We start from the raw sequence: 26174 nt of genomic DNA on the forward strand, positions 1-26174 counted from the left end.
GTGCTATAGCGCCACCCTTTGGCCAATGGTTGTGGGCTTTGGTCATGGTCCTCTTTGGTCATGGTCCTCTACCATATCTCCAAATTTCGCGAAAACCGACTGCACGGTTCAGCCAGAATTGCTATTTTTGGCGGAAGGAGGAGAAGGGAAAAAATAGCAATAACAATAAAGGACCAACTTGACCAAGTCCTTTCAGGACTGCTTGGTCCTTTATAATAATAATCACAAATACCTAATTAATCTATGGGGAAAAGAACAAACTCATTATAGGATACTGTCCTTTCCACCACCCCACACTGGTGATTGCATTGTTGATAACCTTATTATTGTAACATTACATTACAACACACTTCACTTGACTTTGTTTTTGATTGATTGAAGAATGTATTAACAGTTTGCAGAATTACAGTACATTTCAAGCACAAACTCAATGTGGGGGGGATTCACGTTCAGCTCCGTTAATTTGTTTGTTTTCCTTGGAGGAGCTGCGTTGGGTCCCCACGTCTTCAATGCAAATTGAAAATGATTAAAGGCTTCCCTACTCTGCGCATGAAATAATGTATTTCTGGCACAAGCCTGTCTAGGCTGTCTGTGATTGGTCCAATCAGATCATGGGACTGATTGCAGCGTGCGTTTTCCAAATTGTTGCGTATCTCACAGTTTTGGGAAATTTGACTGTTGGGGAGTGGGGACGGATATGGATCACAGAAAAAGTGTAGCCTACAGATGAGCGGTACTTTCAAAGGGGATGCAGAAAAGCCAGAGGGCCCCAGACTCCCAGAGCTAGCTAAAAGAAGCAAAAGAGGCTAAATTGATTCATGTTCCTATAATTCCTTAGATTTCGATGAATAGTGGCAACTTTGCAGGGAGGAAGTCGAGAAAGAGACGCCTATAGGTAAGACACTGTTTATGTCTCTATGCTGGTTTTGTTTATTTCATTTGTACATGACAGACGTTGTTAGGGCATGGATTATATGTGTGTATTTTCATTGATTTTGCTTTGCTTGATGATGCGTGGTTGTTGTGGTTGTTTTGATGAAATGAATTGAAATGATTACTATATTTACCCAGGGTATCTGGGCTAAGCTCAAGAACTTGTTTCCAGCCAGGCTCATAGAACATTTCATTGTAGTGGTTCAATGCCTTGTTCAAGGGCACTTCAGCGGTGGTAATTTTAACGTGTCGGACCGCTGATTCGAACTGGCGACCTTCCGGTATCAAGACCGCTCCGTAATCCGTTCGGCCACCGCTGCCACATAATAAAAGTGGTTGTTGATAAATATGTGTAGGGCTGCAGGGCATGGCTGTGCTCTGGCTGGCATAATGTTGTGACACTGTCTGACACACGCATTTAAAAGGATACTTAGGCCAGTCTGTGTGTGTAAACAGTGAACCCCCCTAACCCCCGGCCCCTCCCCTCTGACAGGTCTTTGGACACTTTTATAATATGGCCAAGGGAGGTAATAAGGGCCTTACCAAAGGCTATTTGAAACAAGATAAGTGACAATTAAATTTGAGCTGATCAGTGCTGCTGCTGTTCTCTTTTAATCTGTGTAAATTCTGTCATTTACAGTTTAACTGTATGCACAGTATATTGTGTAGACTAGAGTGTCGAGTATATTATCCCTAATTAGTTCTGCTTGACTGTTACTGAGGGGCGCTATCCCATGAGCCCATCCAATAAGAGGGTATGCGCATGCATAAAGTGAATGGCAAATCGAGTGGCAAAGTGACAGGCAAAGTGAGTTTAACATTGTTTAATGTCGTTTAATGTAATTAGATATGACTTTTCTGTTTGTATGTATGGGCTGTCAAGGCCAGAAAGTAGTTTTTAGCCACTCAGTAGGCGTTCCTGCATAACTTCCTGGTTTGATGTTGATGTCACACGCATACCCTCTTTACAAGGCTTTTGAAGATTACGTCATATGGCAGCCAAGTCTATGGGATTTATCATTTTTTTTATGTTTGTTTGGAGCACATTATAATATGATGTAAATCGTTCGCCGGCCAAGTTTATGGACTTTAATGTTTGTTTAGGGCACTAAAAGATGACGTAAGATGTCATCCTGTGACCAATATCAATCTATTTTTAATTTTGTTTCAAACAAGTGGCAGCCAAGTCTATGGACCCCTGTGATGTAGCCTACAAAAGCGAAAAAGGTGCTCCTCACTTAATTCGTTATTTTAATATGTACAATATGTCTGTATGCCTGTGTACAGTGCATGTGTTTGTAGGTAATTTGATAGTACTACCTGGTGATCAAACTGGATTCAATTCATGACAAGAATGCTAGAGAAGCATCTGTTATACCCTAGCCGCAATTTGCAACTCTATATTTTTTTACAATGGGATGAATATAGAGTTGCAATACCCTCCATTGACTCCCCACTCATCATATTGCGTTTGCGATCTGCTGGTCTTAAACGACGTTAAACTCACCAACATTGCAGCTGTAGTCCAAGCTTGAATTATGCTCTTTCAATCTGCCGAGCTTGTTTTTCATAAAAATCCCCCGTATACATGTTATGAGCTACTTTCTGTCCAAAATATTCCACAAGTGATATTCCTGCCGTAATATTCAACCTGCCGTAAAACAAGACGTGTGGGAGAGCGCTTGTTTAATAGAATCTTACCTGCGCAGGTAAGACACCCAAGAAGAGGCCGACGCAGCGCGACGCCCCGTCACGCACGGCCTTCTATTAAACAAGCGCTCTCCCACACGTCTTGTTTTACGGCAGGTTGAATATTACGGCAGGAATATCACTTGTGGAATATTTTGGACAGAAAGTAGCTCATAACATGTATACGGGGGATTTTTATGAAAAACAAGCTCGGCAGATTGAAAGAGCATAATTCAAGCTTGGACTACAGCTGCAATGTTGGTGAGTTTAACGTCGTTTAAGACCAGCAGATCGCAAACGCAATATGATGAGTGGGGAGTCAATGGAGGGTATTGCAACTCTATATTCATCCCATTGTAAAAAAATATAGAGTTGCAAATTGCGGCTATGTTATACCCCAACTTCGTATTACCCCCATGTGCATTTCATCACAGCAGTGTTCTCTCTTTTCATTCCAGTTTATGATAGGAAAGTTGTAGTTTGGACAGTTAATCGGGAACATCCATTTGACCCACAACCGGGCCAACAAGCTCCGGTACAGCTAATCAGAGTTTAAGTCTGTCCAATCCCAAATGATGCCTGCGAGAGCCGGGACAGAAGCTCGCTACTGGGGAAGACCTTGAAGAGGCAGGAAAGTCAACTATAGCCCCCAGGGAGCCCCTGGGCTTGGTCAGGCCAGGGCCAGGGGTGGTAGTGAGTGTTGCATGGTGGACATGCTCGTGAGAGTGCAGATGTAAGTGGTTGTGCTGCTGAAGTCCACTGAGCCCGTTGTCTGCTTTGGTACTGTGGGCCCGCTCCTCCACCGCGGCAGCCTAGAGAGAACGATAGAAAGAGCCTGAACACAACTTGTCAGGTCCTGACGGTCCTGACACCAAGTGCTTGTTCAGGTCCCCGACTGTAATACAACCCAAATGTGATGGAAGCAATAAGATGAAACTGAACAGTTTTCATTGTTTCATTGTTCAGAAGTTCTGTTTTCTGTTTTTGTGAATTATTACAATCATTTTTTACGGTGTTCTTTACGGTTTACAGTACTGTAAAGTACTGTAGCAAATAGAACATCTTAAATAACTTTGGGAACAAAAATAAATGTTCATAATTGAAGCATCTTATAGCATATTAAACATATTTATAATCATACATGGATGCATACAACCATATGGGTAACACAAGTAACCTGGGCTGTGGTCAGATATGTAAAGTGTAGCAAAAGATTTGGGTACCTCAGGTTCGTAGATTTCACACTGCACTTCCACTGGCTGTCTATTCTGCTTAACGTTGGCAGGCATTCTTGCTTCAAACTGGTCCTCATGGGCTGTATGTGAGGCCAAACAAAAGCCCCTATGCTGGGAGACGACACAGAATAGTTGGACTTGCACATATGGAAGTTGTTAAAGTGTGTGTGTGCTGAGTGCGTGCGTGCGTGCGTGCGTGCGTGCCTACTCACAGCAAACTGACAGTTCATGAGTGTGCAGTTGGTCAGCTCTTCAGGATCTGTTTGCTTGGAGCATAATGTCTCCTGAATTGTGAACTCCACAAAGTATGATGGGCCTTCATTCCACTGAGAATACAAACACCCCAAAACACACGTGTGAGTGTGTGTGCACACGCACTACACAGGGACGTGTGTCATCCTGTCAGTTGGATGTTGAACTGTGATGGAATATTTAGTGAAATGACGTGCTTGCAGACAGAGTGCACACAGTGTGAAATGACGTGCTTGCAGACAGAGTGCACACAGTGCAGTCAGTCTTGAAGATAATCGAGGCTTCCTATGTTGTTGGTTCCTATCTTTAAAACACAGGTGAAATGATGTAGGCCAGGGGTGCCCACACATTTATGATGTGAGATCTACTTTCAAAATGACCAGCTCAATTTAAATATATAATGTACCTGGGGGGGCTTTGGAATAGGGAGGGGGGAGAAATTATGACAAGAATGCTAGAGAAGCATCTGTTATACCCTAGCCGCAATTTGCAACTCTATATTTTTTTACAATGGGATGAATATAGAGTTGCAATACCCTCCATTGACTCCCCACTCATCATATTGCGTTTGCGATCTGCTGGTCTTAAACAACGTTAAACGCCCAATGCATTCTCAATAGCACAAACTTTGGCATGCTACTAGTCCTACATACTTACACCTAGAAACCCCATTCAAACCTATTTAGGTTAATCTTACGGTGGACATGAAAATAAATCTTTGAAATGTTTCATAGTTTTAGAAATATAGTGCTTTCAAATTTGAGAAATTCACAATGGGGCTCAATGGCAGATATTGGCACGTCAAAAAAGCACTTTCACCTAGAAACTCCATTCACACTTTTTATAATTCAGCTTACTGTGGAGACACATGCTGGAACTTTCTACTTTGAAATGATTTGTGGTTTCAGAGTTATTTAACTTAAACGCCCAATGCATTCTCAATGGCAATAGCACAAACTTTGGCATGCTACTATAGTCCTAGGCCTACTGGGCCTAGTTTGTCTATTGACTTTGGTCCATAAGTGAGATATCTGCATTGGACCTTTCAGGCTTAATGCAGCAGATAATGTAGCATTTATATATATAAAAAAAAAAAAAAACAGGCAAGGCAGAGGCTTTATCATCTCAGGACTCTGAGAAGTTTCAATGCTAGTAAGCACTGCACCCTGATGGTCTACCTGTAGAGTGTAGACTCTACACTCTACAGGTTCTCACTGAGAGGGCTCTCACTTTAACATTGTCTCCTGTCTGGGTCTGGAATGTTATTGGATCATTGGGGAGAAACAAAGGCAACTTCAGGACATAATTATACAACCGCTTCATAACCAAAAGGGCAATTCAGGTTTGCAATGACTCTACCCACCCTCTACTTTCTGGCCTTTACAGCCCATACATCCAAACAGAAAAGTCCTATTTGATTGCATTAAATTACTTTAAACAAAATTAAATTCACTTCAGTTAAGTTGTCACTCACTTTGCCACTCTATTTGCCACTCGATCTGCCATTTACTATACGCATGCCCATACCCTCTATTACCATCAGGCAGGAGGTGTAGAGGGTCCCAATAACTACCGGTAAAAAGGAGGGTTACAAGAATTCATTGTGTGAGGAGGAGGTTGGTTAGTTTGTTGTAGAGATGCTCCGATAATCATCCACCAATCGGAGCTCGGCCACCGATCGCTGATGGGCAATTTACCCTATCTAGACTCTAATGAAGCCGATAATTTACACTATTTAAGTGGTATAAATGTCAATCAGATATATAGTGTAATATCATTTTGCATTTTTGTGACAGGCCTAAACATTCTCCTCTTCCTCCTCACACACAGGGACAGTTTTGACGTGGGTTTTGACATAATTATAATAATTTTGGAAATATTCAAATTAGCCTCTTACGCACAAGATCGGTATCGGCCATATCGGTCGATCATGAGAAAAACAATCGGTGATCGGGATCGGCCCCAAAAAACCTGATCGGAGCATCCCTAGTTTGTTGAAAGCTGACCTGTGAACTGGCCTTGGTAATGTTTTCCAAGGTGAAGAGGTTGGCCAAGCGGCTCTCCGTGTTGAACCTCTGCAGTGACAGGTTGGCCGTATCCATGACGATGGCATCGTTTAGGTTCTCAGCTGTGGGGCAGTCGGGGCACGTGTCCACCACCGCGGTGGCGGGAACTAAAACACAACGAGTTAAATTAATGACATGTCAAACCGTCTGATAATACCATTTTTTGTGTGCATTGTTCTAAAATAAATGATTCCTGACCTAAGTACTCTTTGGTAAAAAAAAAACCCCAAAAAAACATGCTTTTGTACCATCTGACAAGTTGATTTGTTGACTTGATCCCTTCACTGTTGGATTTCCTGCAATGCCTAATTGAACAGTGGAAAAACCTTCCTCTGTGACACTAATACTATAGATGAATAACAGTTTAAGTCCACACTAATTATCCATCATTTATAAATGATGGATAAGGGGGCAGGACAACAAGGCCTTTTCGTGGAGGGGTCAGAATAAAATTTGGACTTAAACTGTTATTCGTCTATAGTACTCTAGCCACTTCTGAGATGTATTGTTTTCAGATTGTGTTTACTTGTTGATTTCTGGATATCCAGATAAATACATGACATTCCTGAGCTTGCGGCTTCTTGCTCTTCATTCTACTCCTCATTACCACTTAGTACGGCATCAAAATACCCTTAAATCAGTTGCTCAAGTCACCTGACACTGGTGTTATCATTCATAACCTTTATCTAATCCTGTTCACCACTGTAGTATAGTCTGTACCTTGACGAGTTTTACACGAGTAGCTCTGTAGTTCCACTTCAGTATCAACATGAATGGACACCTGACACTCCCCATACACCTGTCCACACACACACACACACACACACACACACACACACACACACACACACACACACACACACACACACACACACACACACACACACACACACGTGCGCAGGAACTGAAACTATAAGGTAACTAGAAAAAGTGCCCTTCTGGGCACAGGTCTCCACCAGGAGGATAGGACTGTGTGTGATGTTTGGCAAAATGTTTAGGAGTAATATAAACAGGTTTTTTTGTTTGTTTGTTTTTTGCAACAATTTTCTTCATTTTGTTGAGGAAATGCAGAGCCAAATCACTCATAGCATCTCTGAGGATAGAATTCTGGATGAGCAGGACATGTGCAGCATTTTGAACAAAACAGGCCACTCCTGAAAACTTTGGAAGGCAATGTTAGCCAATCAGTGTAGAATCTGAGAAATCCAACAGACTCGTCTTGATCACATGACTACAGAGATCGTGTGTACCGATTTGCGTGAGATTTGGATGAAATCTGTGCAACTAACATAAGCAATGTGTTTAGCAGAATTCGGCCTCATGGTGGCGCTATAACCGGCAGATGTGGAGGGATGCAGGGAAAATGTTTTTCCATGGCCTCTAGGGAGTGCGCATACATAAGTTGTATACAGATTGATGCAGTTATAGCTAAAAACAGGAATTGGCCTGTTATAGCGCCACCATGAGGATGATTTGGAAAATAATGAGTGGCATGTCATCCTCGGCCTAGTGGAAATGTGCGTGTATACTTTCACGGAAATTGCACACTGTTTTTGTGATTTGTGGCATTTTGTTCGAAACGGACCATTCATGTGAGCTTTGGAAGCCAATATTAGCCAATCAGGATGGAAGATGGGAAATGGTGCAAATCCGTGTTGATCACATGACTATGTAGATAGTGTATACCGAATTGTGTGATGTATGGATAAAATGTGTACGGGTAATCTACAGAAATGTGTTTTGCCTAAATCGGCCTCATGGTGGCGCTATAACAGGCCGTTGAGGAATATTTGGGGCAGAGGTTCATCGTTGGTATCCATGGAGTGTGTGTGCACAGTTTGGCATGGATCGGGCCAACGGTACCGGAGATTAGCTGATAACGGACGGACGGAAGGACGGACGGAAGGAAGGAAGGACACACACACGGACGGAGTGCAAAACATACTCTCTCCCCATGCCTTCGGCCTGGTGAAGACAATTACTAACTTTCTGAATGAGCAGGCTATTTTGAGGAGTAGGACTTTGGATCATTCATGAACTAGAAAAGGCTCAGAGAAACTGCTGGTGTGTGTGTTGTTTGAGTGATACGGTAGCATCCCCTACTGGATACTCACTGGAACTGCACCAATGTCCCTGACTTCACACTGTTTCCATGGCTTCCTGCTGGTCACGTGACATTTGGTCTCTAAGACGTCTATGGTCAACTTGTAGAGCAGGCCACCTTTCTCCTGAACACACACACACACACACACACAAATGAGGGTCCACTGGGTTGGTTGTAGCTTGATTTAATAGTTTACAGTACACTCTCTTTGCCACTCTCCATTTTCCTTTTGTCATTGACTGAGACGTGTGTGTGTGTGTGTGTGTGTGTGTGTGTGTGTGTGTGTGTGTGTGTGTGTGTGTGTGTGTGTGTGTGTGTGTGTGTGTGTGTGTGTGTGTGTGTGTGTGTGTGTGTGTGTGTGTGTGTGTGTGTGTGTGTGTGTGTGTGTGTGTGTGTGTGTGTGTGTGTGTGTGTGTGTGTGTGTGTGTGAACTGCAATCCCATGTGTTGGAGTTATTTATTGATCAAAGCTGCAGTGTTGGCATGCAGTGTGTGCGTGCGTCATTGTACACACCTTTTCAGCTGCGGTGTGTGACATGTCATACAGTCTGTTGAGGCTGAGGATGTATCCTTGCGTCCGATCCTGGTTGATCTGCTCCAGGGCCTCCTCTGCTACGCGCACCGCCTCCGGGTTCCCACAGCCAGGGCTGTCTGGCTGTGGTGTGGCCCTGGTCCCTGGCTGTGGTGTGGCCCTGGTCCCCGGCCACAGCCAAGCCAGACACAGGGCCAGCAGCCACACATTCACAGTCATCCCGAAAAACACACACACAAAAAGCTGTCCGTTTACCTTAACTGTTAGCTGCTGGTTTATTCTGAAACTTAACCCTGAAGCTTCAGCAGCTACAGCATCGATGCTAATGACCGGGAAGGCCTATGCCAATCTTTGGCACAGATCTTTTAATGCTAGTTCTTATCTTGTAATGCTAGTTTTAATCACCAGACAGCAGCCCGGCTATTCTGACGGCTAAACATGTGAGAAAGATGTGTTTTGGGCTACAAATTGCTTGATGGGGACTGCTGGACTTTTCCCCCTTTCCCAAAGGACAAGCAAACAGCGGCTATCTGCTATAGGCCAATGGCTTGGTCTGATAACCTAACAGAACAGGGTCATGGGACACTGGGTGCGAGCAACGTAAATAGTATGTATATCAGATCATGGTTGTTTGTTAAATGAGCAGAATGTCATCATAGAGCAAATAGCCCAATCAGGCTATCGTCGTGACTAGACTTGAGTTTCGATGCAAAACACAAGTAAATTGCTGAGTCAACATTTTGAGAGAGGACAGAGGTCTTAAAGTCAGGGCGCGATAGGAACATTAGTTAACATCAAGGATAGTTCATAGGCTAAGAAGCAGGTGTTTTGAATCATGTGTATATAGGGAGTATCATTCATTGATCGATGGAATTATTATTTGTATACGTGTGCACACAAAATGCAGGCTGGTTTCTGTGACACCTTTTGGGTCTGAATATATATATATATATATATATATATGTGAGCCATGAAAATAATTGTGTTAATGTGTAATTCTTAGGTTTAGTTTATGGGGGGGGGGGGGTTAGGGTTACTAAACCTAAGAATTACAGCCAGCGGGGTGGTTGTCAGCCAAGGAGCATGCACATAATTCAGCACCTACAGTATGCCAGAAAGGGTTTCAGAGCAACCATAAACACAGATTTACAATGATGCAATTACACAAAGCTGGTCACTATAATACACCAGTGCAGTAGTGTGATTACTCTGAAAATAGGGGTACAGTTAGTAAGGGGTCGCAGCAGCTGAAGTCCTTGTCATGTCTGTCTGTCTGTCAGTCCCTCCTGATACACACAACATCACTGAGCACTTTTTACAAGCTGAGGAAGGCTTGACGCCGACACGCTATTAAAAAGTACCAGAAGGGTTTTTTTTCTCACTCCCTCTCTATGTCTCTCTCGTTGACTGTTCCTCTCCATGCACTCCCACCAGTTGGTGGTGCTGTTATCTATCATCCATGGCATGCATGGATGTGCACAGTGCGTACTGCGTACACACACCACTTCCCACCTTACAAAGCTTTGCAAAAGCTGCTTTTCAAGTTGTGGTTGGCCTGTTTTCTAAGCTGTGCATCAGTACACAGCTAGGAGATATTTGCATTGATTATCTTGTGGCTATTAAATAATGATATTATAATAAATAATGTAGAGCTTTTGACTCAAGTTCACTATAAACTAGTGTATACTAGTGTACCCCAAAATGGTGTACATCCGTAAGTATGGATGACTCCCACTTACCTTATTTAGGGCTAGGTTTAGGTTTATTGTTGTAAGCGTGGAACAAAGAACCCTTTTTTGTGGGGTGGTGAACATAGAACCTGGGGAACATATATGGTCCCCCATTGCCATATCTTTCCTGTCTCTTGAAGGTGGTAAAACAAATCTCAAAATGAATAACAAACTGACATGCCATATTATTTTAAAACAGGCCTCAATGTATGTATACCGCATTATCCGACATGAGACATCAATGTTTTTTTACTCAAATCTACTTCACACTCAAAGCACCTTTTGTCAATATAATGTAGCAACAGGACACCTCCTATAGAGGGTATGCGCGTGCAGAAAGGGAAAGGGAAATCGAGTGGCAAAGTGACTTGGAAAAGTGAGTTTAATGTCGTTTAACGTTGTTTAATGGAATCAGTTTATTCAGTTAGGACTTTTCTGTTTGGATGTATATGGGCTATCAAGGCCAGAAAAGTATTTTTTTGCCACTCAGTAGGCGTTACCGCATAACTTCCGGGTATGATGATGATGTCATGCGCATACCCTCTATTGCTGTGTAACTATTTTTTAATTCCAGAGTGAATTGGTTTTAGATACTTGTTGTCATGAGGAATTAATACACTTGTTCAATAGCCTGGCACTAGACGAATCTGCCACGCCAGGCTACTTCCTCAAAGCACGGAACTATCATCTCTGTAAAACGATGATGGATTAGTATTTTGAAGGCTGTAGCTGTAGGCAGAAAGATTTTAGAAAGGCATTTTAATTTTGTATTGTCTTCCTGCACAAAGCAACATGGAAACAAAACATGAAGACCGTATTCATAAATGTCAAGTACATTAAACAAATTCAAAACAGCTGAGTCAGTGTCACTGGTATTTATTGTTTGTGCAGTCAATCACGTGAACATGAACAAGATAAAAAACATGAAAATGTTTACCAGCATGCATAGGCATGAATCTGCATTCTAAGCATGTTTTAAGTTGTCTTAGCTTGGGTAACTAAGTCGTGCAGTAAAGTACCGGGAGCTCAAGGTGCGGCGCCTCACCTCAGCAATCCATCTCCCAGGGGTCTAGCACATCGGAAAGAGGATAGACACACTCGCTTTTGACTGAAAGGTGAAACACCATGACTTAGATCTGTGCTGTGTCATGATGTGATCAATGAGACATTGATGTAATCTTGGGAACATGCCGAGACATTCAATGACTTTATTAAATGTAAGGCTGTAAGGCATTAGGCATTCTATTATTCACTGTGCAGTAGCTAGACTGCATGATGTGGTGAATAGGGAATTCACAGTTTAGTGATGGATAGAGATATGGGTTGATCATATTAGTCATCCTTCTAGGATAGAGAGGCACTATGGGTTGATCATATTAGTCATCCTTCTAGATTTTGCAGACTATTATGTGAGGTAGGTGGAAGCATTGTATAAAGGAGAGCAATGGAATGACGGCAATCATAGTCAATGACTCGAGACACGTTGAAATCAATAATTCTCTCCTCATCCATCTTCCCCTCTGTTAAAGTCCTGGTTAGCCAGACCATTATAAATATAAAGGCTAGATGGCGTAGTTCACCCGGCGGCCATCTTGCTTCGGTGATACAGTAGCCTACAGTATGTTCTATGGCAGCTCAAATAGTAGCCTAACTCGCTCAAATCTTGACAGATTTACAAACGGGTTGGTTTATTTCAAACGTTGTCAACGTGGCTGTGATTCAGGATGCTTGTCTGCTTAATGTTATTTTTTAGATGAACGTCATATAAAAGCATATGTATGCGGACGTCTCTGACGTTTATACAGTAACAAACCAAACCGTTGAAAATTGAGCAAGTTATGGATATTTAAAAAGTACATGCCCATAGACACAATGTTATGCTGCACCGAAGTAAGATGGCCGCCACGTATTGACGTCGCTCTCCATTGGCCAGCAGCGCGGGTGAGTCATCTAGCCTTTCTTCTTATTTTGTTGCACGCATGTGTTCAGATCAGATGTTAGCCAGACTGGCAGCATATTTCAGGACGTGTATGTTGCAGTTCAGATCAGTTGCGTTCCCCAGGGAGAAGCATCCTCACGCAGCAGCCTTGAACATCGGGTCTTCAGCAAAGAGCTTTGCAACCAGGTCTATTCCTTCATTGGTCGGGGCCGCTGCCGGGCAGTCTGGAGCGACGGACGTGGGGAAGGGCACGATGGTGGGCTCCTGCTGACCGGGGATCTCGGGGTCTTGGACGAGGGGCAGAGTGACTCCCACTTCGCCTCCGACTGGCTGGTCGGGGAAGGAGGGGAGGGTCATGGGCTGGCCGAGGGCGGGCAGCACTCTCACCATGCCCTCCGGATGTCGGTGAGGCTCGTGCGTGTGCTCGTGGTGGTGGTGGTGGTGGTGCTCGTGCTCGTGCAGGTGAGCGTGCTTGTGCTCGTGGTCCAGGGCGACCTCGTGGTCGTGCTCGTGCGTGTGAGCGTCGGCGGCAGCGTGGTACACGTGGTGCTGGTTGGGCAGGTCGCCGCTGTGGTCGTGCGCCTTGGCATGGTGGGCGTGCACGTGGTCGTGTCCGTGCCCGTGGTCGTGGGAGTGGGCGTGCGAGTGCGTCAGGCCCCCCTCGTGGTCGTGCGTGTGGTGGTGCTCGCTGTCCTCCGCGTGTGTGTGCTCCGCCTCGTGCTGCCCGTGGTTCTTGGTGTGGTCGTGCGCGTGGTCGTGGGGGTGGCCCTGTGTGGCGTCGTGCGCCGCGTCGTGCGTATGGTCCACGCCGCCCTCCGCATGGGCGTCGGTGTGGCCGTGGTCCGTCTTTCCTCCCAGCACGTGGAGCTTCTTCTCCTTTTCAGCAGTCTGGAGGAAAAGGGCAGCAAGTTACATACGGCAGTGGTTCTCAGAGTGGGGTCCGGGGACCCCCAGGGGTCCTTGACTCAGCTAAATGACCCCTTATGGGTCTGTAACTCTGAGAGTGTACAAATGGAACCAAATGGACCCTAACGGGACCACTCTCAGAGTTAAATTAACATTGATTTTACAATATAAGTTGGGGTCCCAGAGATAGAAATGCCATTAAATGGGGGGTCCGTAGCCAATTGCATACCAAACTGGGGGTCCTTGAAATGAAAATGTTTGAGAATCACTGCTAGAGCCGTAAAAACCTTCTCTTATGGGGGTCCCTGGCATATCTTTTCAAATGGGGGTCCGCGGGCTAATTAGTGTCAATTCGGGGGTCCATCCATGACATAAAAAGGTTTGAGAACCACTGATATACGGAACAAAGAACAGTGTAGAATGGAAGACTTCTAAGTGACCCGAGGACCACATTCTACAAACGTTTTCTGAAAACTCTACGTTTCTATATCAGTGGTTCTCAAACTATTCACCCCCAGAATTACATGCAAGTTCCCCCCCCCCCCCCCCCCCCCCCCCCACATCTGAAAATATGTTGTTCCAGGCCTAGACCCCCCCATCTGAAAATATGTTGTTCCAGGCCTAGACCCCCCCCATCTGAAAATATGTTGTTCCAGGCCTAGACCCCCCCCCCCCCCCCCCATCTGAAAATATGTTGTTCCAGGCCTAGAACCCCCCCCCCCCCCCATCTGAAAATATGTTGTTCCAGGCCTAGACCCCCCCCCCCCATCTGAAAATATGTTGTTCCAGGCCTAGAACCCCCCCCCCCCCCCCCCCCCCCCCCCCCCATCTGAAAATATGTTGTTCCAGGCCTAGACCCCCCCCCATCTGAAAATATGTTGTTCCAGGCCTAGACCCGCCCCCCCCCATCTGAAAATATGTTGTTCCAGGCCTAGAACCCCCCCCCCCCCCATCTGAAAATATGATGTTCCAGGCCTAGAACCCCCCCCCCCCATCTGAAAATATGTTGTTCCAGGCCTAGACCCCCCCCCCCCCATCTGAAAATATGTTGTTCCAGGCCTAGACCCCCCCCCCCCATCTGAAAATATGTTGTTCCAGGCCTAGACCCCCCCCCCATCTGAAAATATGTTGTTCCAGGCCTAGACCCCCCCCCCCCCATCTGAAAATATGTTGTTCCAGGCCTAGACCCCCCCCCCCCATCTGAAAATATGTTGTTCCAGGCCTAGACCCCCCCCCCCCCCCCATCTGAAAATATGTTGTTCCAGGCCTAGACCCCCCCCCCCCCCCCATCTGAAAATATGTTGTTCCAGGCCTAGACCCCCCCCCCCCAAAGCGTTTCAAGAAATGGCAGATCTACAAGCTCATATAGCGCGGCATATTTTTCAACAGCTACAGTTGTAAATCTTACCTCAGGCTCGTAGATCTCACACGCTACGTCGACGTCTTCACCACCGGGATGACGGGCGAAGGTACCCTTGCAATGCCCTTTGTGCTGAGATGGAGAGGAGTAGAGAAAACATTATAAGAATAGAAATGATGTATTTGAAATCTCCATGAAAAATCACTGTTGTTAGCCTATATTATACAAAACAACAACATACAAAAACAACCACCACCCATCGTTAATTAATTGTGCTGAGTTAAGTGCCTTTGTTTGAATTTAAATTGTAAAAGACTAAATGTTGACACCCTCTCACCTATCTAAAACCCTTTACTTGTACTTTCTGCCACGAAAGTGCTTAAACTTTCTTATTTCCTGCCTTGATCGCCTTAGCTTACCCCCCCCCCCCCCCCTCTTCTTCCCTGTTTTGTATTTCTTGGAAAAATGGCACGATGGGAACTACGCACAAAAAACGAATTTCACCCACTTTTTCACATGTAAAACTGTGACAATAAAGTAAAATGGTAAATGGTGCATTTATATAGCACGCTTTACATAGATTGTGCATTGCATTCACCCATTCACACGCACATTCATACACCGATGGCGAAGGAAACCATGCAAGGCACCAACCAGCACATCAGGAGCAATTAGGGGTTCAGAGTCTTGCTCAAGGACACTTCGACACTAACTCTGGGGGAGCCCACAGGGTTCAAACTGGCAACCTTGGCGGTTGCCATCCGGCCACTCTACCCCTGAGCCACCGCCGCCCCAAGTCGATTCATTCCCTCTCGGTTGCAAACTATTGTGACTTACAGCAAACTCGCACTCCATTATGGGGCACTCTTCCGCCTTTGTTGAGTCGGCGCTGTTGGCGCAGCTGGTCTCCTGTACGGTGTATTCTACATTGTAGAACATCGCACTACCACCCATCTGAGAATACACACACACACCATCATTAGATACAATGTCGCACACACAAATCGTGGCAGATATTCGTTTCAGGTCATTCGTGTCGAGTGCTGACCGAGGCGGTTGCCCGAGTGACGTTGCGCAGAGCGAAGCGATTGGCCAGCCCGCTCTCCTTGTTGAACTTCTCCAGGGATTGGGAGGCTGTGCTCAGGATCATCTCGTTGTCCTTGGAAATGTGGGAGGGGCAGTCGGGGCACACCTGAGTCACCTGTTCTGCTGGAACTGGAGTTGGAGAGAAATGGTGTACATTGAATAATGGAGAGAGATGGAGTACATTGAATAACCCATTTTGACCTGAGATCAGATTCTAAAAAAGCTATGTTTCTATGTCAGTTAATTTGATTTTTCAAAAATAGCAGACCTACAAGCTCATAGCGCGCCACTCGTGCACGCTATGAGCTTGTAGATCTGATATTTTTCAATAGCAAAAGCATAACATAATGCTAACACTTCCCGCCCAAAATGGGATAATGGAGCGTGAAAAAAAACCATTGGTAATTGTGTATTTAGCTACTGCCTTTCATTTTAATTTCATTGAGTACAATTTGAGTGCTAACAAAAATAAAAAGCCTACACACTAGGTTATAAATGTAAATATATATTTTTTATTTTTTTACCTGGTCTGATCATGCAGTCATATTTGTAGAGACGCACCACTCTGTGCACCTTACTGATGAAAATGGTTGCTTTGCACTGTCCATACACCTGTACAATGCAGAAAACATGAAGTTAATGGATGCTTTGCACTGTCCATACACCTGTACAATGCAGAAAACATGAAGTTAATGGATGCTTTGCACTGTCCATACACATGTACAATGCAGAAAACATGAAGTTAATGCTGGATGAGGTGGATTTCAATTGGTGTACCGCCGGTATAGCTAAACATTTTCAATCCAATACACATCTTCCCCACTATGTTACTAATGGCTTGCAAAAAGAAACCAAAATAATCCAAGTCAGCAATTGTACTACCTAAAAAATGTACTCCCTAAAGATCCAATCTGTTGAGGAGGATAGGAACAACATGTACTTACATATTGTGTGTGTGTGTGTGTGTGTGTGTGTGTGTGTGTGTGTGTGTGTGTGTGTGTGTGTGTGTGTGCTTGTGTGCGTACTTACCGGAGTTTGATCAGAAGTGCGAGCTTCACATTTCTTCCAGTCCTTTCTGCTGAGAACATGACAGTCGGTTTCCACAACATCCAGTGTCAAGTAGAACACCACTCCTGTCTCTCCCTGCAAAATGGAGACGTTTGATGAGAAACCTCCAATTCTCATGAATTCTGACATTAATTTCCAGCCTTTCACAGACCTCCTTCTGTCCTGTACTAAATAATGGCACGTAATTAATTTGCAACGGGCCAAAGAATGTGTTCGGGTTACACAATTTGGGCATTTTACTGCGTTTTGTCGCTGTATTTCTTATATAATCTCGATGAGGGGGTGAGCTGACGCTAGGGCTAGCCAAGGCGCTGTCCTGGTAGTTTTGAAGATAAGCCCACACAGCCATTTGCTTTCTCACCTGGCTAAAACCGGCCTATTGACGCTGAGTGTCAGTGTCACAGCTTGAAACAATAGGAATGACCGGCCTTGGATGCATATCAATGGTGATGGCCAGGTCCATTGTGTCGATCTTGGATGCATATCAATGGTGATGGCCAGGTCCATTGTGTCGACTTGCTAATTAGCTTACTAGTAGCCTAGTAGTAGGTGTCATGTTCTGTCTGAAATAGTCAGACCCATAGTTAACCCATTTTGGCCTGACGTCGAAATAAGAAAAACGTTCGCTCTGAAAGAATATATATTCAAAGATTTGTGCCGCATTTTTACGATTTTTCAAAAATAGCAGACCTACAAGCTCCACTCGGTGGCCCGCTATGAGCTTGTAGATCTGCTATTTTTCAATAGCTAAAGTATAACATAATGCTTAGTTAAAACACCAAAAGGAGTTCCCGCCCAAAATGGGTAATTACAGTGTGGCTGATGGATTCATGAACTAATAATTAAATTACAGAGGTGACGTTTGCATGGTAAATGCATAAGTATGACAAAACGAAGAAACGGTTTACCCATTATGCAAGTAAATAGAATAACTATATATATATATATACAGTATATTGTGGGTTAATAAATAGGTCTACATTAACCCATTTAGGCCTGACCTCAAAATTTAAAAAAATCTTCTAAATCCTCCAGTTTTCTGAAATAAATATTTTCACGATTTTTCAAAAATAGCAGACCTACAAGCTTGTAGCGCGCCAGCTTGTAGATCTGCTATTTTTCAATAGCTAAATTATAACATAATGTTTAAAACACCAAAAGGGGTTCCCGCCCAAAATGGGTTAAGAGGTTATTTCAATCGGTGATGGCTCGCGGGCGCACGACAAAGCCGCGACATAGCACCACTAGTTAAAAAAATCCACAGCACATCCCTGATTCAGTCTCGGTCACCAGTAAAATCCTGGACACTCACGTGTTTCATGATGTTGACGTTAGCCATACGGTACAGGCTCAGGATGAAGCCTTCTTGGCGGTCCTTGTTGATCTCCGTGAGCGCTAGGCCGGCCGCGCCGAGTGCCTGCGCGTCCTGGCACGAGCCCTGCTCCACGCCTACACCTCCCTGCTCCACCGGCGCGCCATGGGCACACATCAGCCCCAGCACCAACAGGGACAACGTACTCTGCTTCATGGTGGTAGACCTGTATGTCTTTGTCGAGCTCTCTCTGTGTCTCTCTCTCTCTCACACAAACGCACACACTGACTAAATAATTTGGTTGGATAGATGAATGTAGAAGGAAAGGGAGGGTCTTATATACTCTGCTCCTGCTGATAGGCCCCTCTAACACCCCCACCCCCAACGCTGTACCCCTCCCCCTCCTCCTCCTCCTCCCCCTCCACCCCCAACGCTGTACCCCTCCTCCTCCTCCTATGTCCTGTCTGTTCCTTCTCCTTCTGATTGTAGTGCCAAACCTCCCCCTCAGGTCCTGTAAACACTCACTCAGTGGGTACCCTTCCTGCCTCTAGGTCAAATTGACCTTTTGACTCAAACGCTGCACGCACGCGCAGTCACACGCGCAGGAATTCTGTGCTGGTTGAATCCATCTATCTGCCAATCAATCAGTAGATGTCCTCACAGTTGCTGCACAGACTTGCAAACGGAGCTCATCAACCTAGTAAATCAGCCCTGCAGCATTCCTCTCACTCTGTGGAATGACCCTGGGTGTCTCATTCTCATTGTGTGGATCGATCGTTGAACACTTCATAGTTACATAATGCAGTCTACAGTGAACACATGTATGCCGTACATGATGTGTGTATAGTAGGTTTAGAGTATACAATAAAGATAGTGTACCAGGTGGAATATATAGGAATTATGAGGATATAGTAAAAAAAAAAAAAAGGAAAAGAAAGGGTCAACAGTCCTGAATGCAGCTCCATCTCTAGGTAAAAGGCAAGTCAGTTCATATTCTCCACAGGATGACATGGGGGAATGCAGTACTACAAAGTACAAAGTGCAGAAAAGTGCTCAAAGTAAATTGCACCAATTCATAACAAAGAGCTCAATGTTACGTGCTCTGTGCTGTGTCAATGTTTGTTGAGTGTGAGAGTGGGAGAATCCAGATACACTGTTTTGCCATAGCAGCCCATATCCAATTGTCTCTTCCTTGTTTTCCACACAGGAAATCAATGTCTAAAAGTTGGTGGAAATGCAGTTGTTTGATTAAGCTAAAGTGGCCTGATTGTCCCAAGTTTGAGCCAATTCTTTGACTTCTGTAATTAAATTGTTTAATTGAGTATTGTTGACATACACTCTTTCCTTGAGCAGTATCATACGTTGATAGTACAATATGCCTATATGGGACAGGCTCCTGAGTCCTGCATAACGTACTCTCCTAGGAGCTGATTCACTAGTTGAAGTGATTGTTTACTTGGGCTAAGGTCAGTAATCTAAGTGATTGTTTACTTGGGCTAAGGTCAGTAATCTAAGTGATTGTTTACATGGGCTAAAGTCAGTAATCTGTAGTGATTGTTTACATGGGCTAAGGTCAGTAATCTGTAGCTAGCCTGAGTGAAGCCCGTTTATAAAGTCTGTAGTCAGCTATTAGATGTCTGACTCTGTCTAAAACCTTGTTATAACTGGTCTATTAAAGTGATTTTGTTTAGCAGCTTAGACATTGATATGCTGTTTTTTAAGCGTCTATATATGTAGACCGTCTATATTTAGCTGTTAAGGTCTACAACTCTACATAGACCATCTACTGTAGACCGTCTATATTTTAGCTGTTAAGGTCTACAACTCTACATAGACCATCTACTGTAGACCGTCTATATTTTAGCTGTTAAGGTCTACAACTCTACATAGACCATCTACTGTAGACCGTCTATATTTTAGCTGTTAAGGTCTACAACTCTACATAGACCATCTACTGTAGACCGTCTATATTTAGCTGTTAAGGTCTACAACTCTACATAGACCATCTACTGTAGACCGTCTATATTTAGCTGTTAAGGTCTACAACTCTACATAGACCATCTACTGTAGACCGTCTATATTTTAGCTGTTAAGGTCTACAACTCTACATAGACCATCTACTGTAGACCGTCTATATTTAGCTGTTAAGGTCTACAACTCTACATAGACCATCTATACTGTATATGTAGACCGTCTATATATATCTGTTGAAATGCCGTTGTTTCAACGTCTATTCTGAGCCTAGACCAAGGGGTCTGCGACCTTTTTAAATGAAGTGCCATGTTTTTATTTTACAGATCGTCAGTGTGCCATAGAAAAACGTTCGCTCTGAAAGAATATGTATATATTCAAAGATTTGTGCCGCATTTTTACGATTTTTCAAAAATAGCAGACCTACAAGCTCGTAGCGCGCCACTCGGTGGCGCGCTACGAGCTTGTAGATCTGCTATTTTTCAATAGCTAAAGTATGCCAGTATGCCAGTGTGCCATATCAACATTAATTAATTTTAATGACACCACGTGAAAAATTCCAACATATTTTGCTTGTCCACAAATATAAAGCTTTTCCTTTCCCGTTGTTATAATGATCATTATGACTCAGGGCCATAACAGAGTTCAGGTTTAATGAATGTAGAATGCAGGATGTAATTTACACACACATGTGAGGGACTTAGTTTTATTTATAGTTTATTTTAAAACCAAAAAGACTCTCACACACTTGCCAGTGTGCCAGTGATCACCCTCCTGTGTGCCAATGTTGGCACTGGTGCCTAAGGTTGCCTAGAGACCACTGCTAAAAGACACACACAGCAACTGGTCTAAAAGTGAACCAGTTATATAACCCGGTTTTAGACACATTTTAGACATTCTAATAGCTTGACAAATGCTCAGAGGATCCTTTTTTTAGTAACTTCACTGTGTAACCGTTGAATCTGGTTTAAAGTAGGTCATTTTATTTTATAGGCCCTATACCTATCAGTATAGAGCGTTGCAGTCCCGCCCCCTTTCATGACGACGCCAGGCCCAGGAAATGAATCACAATGCATTTTTCCCATAGACATTTCAAAAAGTATTTATTTAAAGACCTTTTAAGCGTCGTACGAAGCCAACTCGAGTCGTGACAAATCATAACAAACACAATTTTTCGGGCCAAACAAATAATTAGAAAGTAGAAAAAAACGGCAGGTTACAACACTTTTTTTGTTGTTTTTCTTCTATGTAATTATTTGTTTGGTCCAAAATATTGTGTGTGTTGTCATGATTTGTCACGACTCGAGTTGGCTTCGTACGGCGCTTTGCCCGCCGCGTAAACGTCTTTAAATAAATACTTTCTGAAATGTCTGAGGAAAATGAACATAGAATCATTTCCTGGGCCCTGGTAGGGGGCGGGACTGCGAGTGTAAGTGTAAGAATTAGACTATACTAATTGCTATTATCATCAGGCTTGTATTGAGTATCCCCCCCCTGTTCTGTAAAGGTGGAGACAACATGGGTATTGATTACGTCACACAGCACTGCAGATATTTCAATGCTCATGAATCCTCATTGTGAACTTCCGCTATACAGACAGTGAGTCATTAACATTTACCTCCAGGGAATATATGAGAAACGGTGTGTAAATAAAGGCTGAGTGGATCACCAGGGCCATTCATCACTCCGGCCACACTTTAACTGTTCACACCGCTGTACTGCAGCCTGCGGCCTCGGCTAAAGTGGTAAATGGTGCATTTATATAGCGCTAGCCCCTCCTATATACAGGTTTAATGTTTGTCTTTAATAAACGCCATTGACAATGAAGGGAAAACTTACGTCATTTTGTAACTCATTACGTCATATTGTCTCTCTATTGTTAATGACATCTAATGTTTGCATTTGCACCGCACATCACATCACATCACATCACATCACATCACACCACACCACACCACACCACACCACACCACACCACACCACACCACACCACACCACATCACCAAATCAACATGAGTTAGACCTTAATATATTAGCGCCCCTCACTTCACACGGGTGTGATTTTTATTATAAGAGATGATGACACAATACCCACTGCTATATCGCTACATATTTTTACCAGAGTGATATTGATTGTCTGTGGACTTCAGTTGTTTAACCCAGGCCTTCGCAGGGTTAAATGCCTCGGGTGCCCCAAAAGCCCTCGCTTTTAACCAAACAACTCGGATACAAGACGAGCCTGACGAGGCAATATCTTGCACAGCTGCAGTGAATCATTTGACCTTTGCAAGAACCAAACAAACAGTCCCTGGAACCTACAGAACTTTCCAAAAAAAATCAATATATTTTCTGCTGCTGTTGCAATAACTGTCAGTTGGGACAGTTATATAAGAGAGAGAATCATCGGGGCATGCATGCTACATACCTATTCATATCCCCATTTAACCCATTTTGACCTGAGATCAGATTCTAAAAATGTCTTCTACATCCTGACAGTTTTCGGAAAAAGCTATGTTTCTATGTCAGTCGTTCTTCGATTTTTCAAAAATAGCAGACCTACAAGCTCGTAGCGCGCTACTCGGTGAGCTTGTAGATCTGCTATTTTTCAATAGCTAAAGCATAACATAATGCTAACACCAAAAGGGGTTCCCGCCCAAAAGTAAATGCACAAACCTGGTGGCATATATACACATGGCCTGAGTGTGTTTGTCTGGCTGGCAGTGAGCTTGTGTGGGGGTGTGTTTTATTTTCTGATACACATAAGGATGGGTATTTATGGAAAGGAAGCCTGGTGTACATACTCTGGTGCACTCGGATATTTAGCAAGTGCTCACAAGGAGAGATTTTGCAGGAAAATACGTAAGTTTGATGATTTAGCTGTTCTTACAGTACGTTTTAACAGCGGGCGACAGCCAGACGAATTTTCCGGAAGTGCATTATTTGTGTATGGGACCTGGCGACTACCGGCGATAGCAGGCTAACGGGGGTGATGGTCGGAAACGTCGCCCAAAAAGATAAAAATAATTCATCTTTTCGAGCGATGATTGGGCGATGTGTCGGCCGATGCTCGGCCACTATTAAAACTGTTACACTCTGGAGTAGTGGATGTTTTCAGTACAACTCAAATGTCAAAGTATAACGTGTGCTTTGTGCGATTTTAATTTGGTGTATCTGTAGCCTGGATCAGATAAGAATTTGCTACTTCGCTGCACATTATATATATTTAAATTGTATTTCCTTTAGAGGATAGCCCCTTGAGATGTATCATCTGGTTTTAGAGGGGGTCCTCGGGCACAACACAATGAATACAGTACATAGACAACACAATACATTAAACATGTCGACACAGAACAATACACTTACATCAACAATACATAGATGCTCTCCAATAATATTATACAGTATCTTTTATATGAAAATAATTTTTCTCTTGGGTTCAATGCCATTTTTACACACTGGTAGTCAGTCTGGTACACATCATTGTGAAAGAATGGGCCAAGCGTTTTTCCAAAATACCTGTGCTTCGCTCGCTCAGATCGCTGTCTCCCTGGACTTTGCTGACAATTCCAGACAGCTGTTTGGCCCCGCCCCCAGGTTACCAGCCATGTGGTTGTCTAAGCTAATCTGTATATGTTTCTTTTCCCTTTTTACCTCCTCTATGATGATTTCCTGTTTTGACTATATAGAAGTGTATATTCGTACGTCTAAATGTTTTGATGAATTGAAAATGGTGGGCCCTATTGTAAACAAGTGTAATGCTTTATGGTGTCGTCCACTCACAATTAACAGTTTGTGTATTGAGTTGTACTTGAAATGTACTTTAATTCTGCAAACTGTTAATAAATCAATCAATCAATAAGCTCTGTTTCCCAAACAGTGGGCCCATTTGTGGATCACGGACCAATTTCTTTCCGAGTAAACATCCAATTGTTTCCCCCCACACACACACACACACACACACACAGACACAGACACAGACACAGACAGACAAACAAAACAAAGACTATAGTCTTGGACATTTTAACAGGTAAACAGGTTTTTTATTGGCCAATCAAAGCCGGATGTTCGTGACACATTTTGTGACCACCCACCCATGCAGTCTTAATATATAAGACGTATCAAATCTACATGTTTATGAGATAATGATATGCGTTTAGACGTTTACCTTTTGGGTTTTGGCACATTTCTAATCACAACCATGTATTCTCAGTGTAACTCTGAAACGCAAACTGGAGACTATTACTATGCTTTATGGTCTATGCAAAACCACTGATATTTACAGGGTTTGTTTTAAATCTAATATAAATTCTCTTCACTTGGACATGCTTTTCTCCCTTTTTACCTCTATGATGATTTCCTGTTTTTGGCTATAATAGAAGTGTATATTCGTACATCTCTAAATGTTATTGATGAATTGAACATGGTTGACCCTATTGTAAACGAGTGTAATGCTTTATGGCGTCGTCCACAGTTAACAGTTTTGTATTGAGTTGTGCTTGAAATGTACTGTAATTCTCCAAACTGTTAATAAATACTTGGCTTTAAGGTCGCCTTACCTAATGTCAAACACAAGGTGGTGCTATAGTTCTAAACATTGTCAGGACAACAACTCAAGTCATGAAGCACTTGCATTCAGAAGTGCATTAAGACCAGAGCTGTGGTTTGATTGATTGATTCTTGATTGATTGGTGAATTTATTAACAGTTTGGAGAATTTCAGTACATTTCAAGCACAACTCAAAACAAAACTGTTTCTTTTTTATGTAAGACCTTCATTCTGCTACTTTTCAGGCTGTCCTTTTGATTCCACTACATTTCTGGGAAGGGATGCCTTGGACCCAAACCTACAATAATACTAACCTACAACAATAATAATGTGAACTAACCACTTGAGCTTGATTCAATTAAAATAAAAAATAAATGTGAAAATAGCCAATCCACATTCCACCCAATCTAACAATGACCGTGCTGCAAATATTCAATTTTCACAGTTTTATTTTTTTAGGACTAGGCCAATCAATGTCTGTTTGTTTGGAACACATGCCCACTGCAACACCTGTTGTACCTGCTGTCTGAGTCTGACTGTGTTCCATTTGGAGATCTCTGTAGTGTCGGCTATCTGTCTGTCTATCTGTGTCCCTTTCCATTTAGGCACATTTTCACGATTTTTCAAAAATAGCAGACCTACAAGCTCGTAGCGCGCCACTCGGTGGCTATGATGCAAGGACTAATCCACATGGGAACCGTGACAGATCTTAGATGTCAAGGCAGGGTTGTTTTTAACTGGACATAAAAAGGAAAACGGTGACTTATACCAGGGGGCGGAAGATGGGGTGGGAGAGGTCGGTGGGGTGGGAGAGGTCGGTGGGGTCGGAGAGGTCAGTGGGGTCGGAGAGGTCAGTGGAATTATGAGCAGGGAAAGGGCAGTGAATGGAGGTTCTCACCATCATAGTGTTGACACCAGGTGGCCTCAAAAACATTTGATCTCGTGACCAGTCCAGCCTCGTTTATCAGTTTCCACCACCGTAACTCAGAACTATATTAACACTGAGTATACTGTGTACAATCTGCATCCGTAATTCCATATTGCAATTCATATTCTACCACGCGGCGCGGCAGCGGTGGCTCAGGGGTAAAGTGGACAGATGGGAACCGCAAGGTTGCCAGTTCGAACCCGGGCTCCCCCAGGGTTAGTGTCGAAGTGTCCTTGAGCAAGACTCTGAACCCCTAATCGCTCCTGATGTGCAGGTTGGTGCCTTGCATGGTTTCCGCTGCCATCGGTGTATGAATGTGTGTGTGTGAATGGGTGAACGTAATGCACAATCTATGTAAAGTGCCTTGGATAAAGGCGCTATATAAATGCACCATTTACCATTTACCACATTAGTGTAGCTACTGATTATTTCTCTGATAATTAATTACCACTTATATAAATGGAGGGCCATCTTAGTTTCCCATCCCTGTGTGATGATGCTCTGTGCTGTTCCTCAGGG

At 43.6% G+C, this 26174-nt stretch overlaps 3 protein-coding genes across 4 annotated transcripts in view; 1 reads left to right on the top strand and 2 right to left on the bottom strand.

The window, feature by feature from the left end:
• Positions 1–609: 609 nt before the first annotated feature.
• The window catches only part of rgs4 (regulator of G protein signaling 4), a 57300-nt gene continuing 31735 nt past the window's right edge, over positions 610–26174 (top strand). For both annotated transcript variants that reach the window (XM_079506295.1, XM_079506296.1), the window contains exon 1: positions 610–895. The gene's annotated coding sequence lies outside the window, so the exon portion shown is untranslated. The remainder of the gene's footprint in view (positions 896–26174) is intronic.
• On the bottom strand, positions 3168–9029 carry LOC306927360 (fetuin-B; the record flags this gene model as incomplete). Its single annotated transcript, XM_079507071.1, has 7 exons — positions 3168–3434; positions 3846–3968; positions 4070–4183; positions 6116–6282; positions 6896–6974; positions 8290–8403; positions 8793–9029. The coding sequence occupies 7 exons, from the start codon at positions 9027–9029 to the stop codon at positions 3168–3170; spliced, it is 1101 nt and encodes a 366-aa protein (XP_079363197.1).
• Positions 11414–18478, bottom strand: fetub (fetuin B). The gene is made up of 7 exons (XM_079506869.1): positions 18212–18478; positions 16861–16974; positions 16356–16443; positions 15794–15960; positions 15583–15699; positions 14794–14877; positions 11414–13367 (listed from the first exon to the last, which is right to left on the bottom strand). Exons 1-7 carry the CDS (start codon positions 18425–18427, stop codon positions 12615–12617), a joined length of 1539 nt encoding a protein of 512 aa, XP_079362995.1. The 5' UTR covers positions 18428–18478; the 3' UTR covers positions 11414–12614.

Source organism: Electrona antarctica (genome assembly GCF_951216825.1).
Source record: "Electrona antarctica genome assembly, chromosome: 7".
NCBI classification, from domain to species: Eukaryota; Metazoa; Chordata; class Actinopteri; order Myctophiformes; family Myctophidae; genus Electrona; species Electrona antarctica.

Excerpts from the sequence above, each read along its gene's own strand:
- fetub (XM_079506869.1), bottom strand. The coding sequence starts at position 18,427 with ATGAAGCAGAGTACGTTGTCCCTGTTGGTGCTGGGGCTGATGTGTGCC. Across the intron at positions 16,444-16,860 it reads GCACTTCTGATCAAACTCCG|GTGTATGGACAGTGCAAAGC; the intron begins GTAAGTACGCAC and ends TGCATTGTACAG. Across the intron at positions 13,368-14,793 it reads GTGAGATCTACGAGCCTGAG|ACTGCTGAAAAGGAGAAGAA; the intron begins GTAAGATTTACA and ends CTTTTCCTCCAG.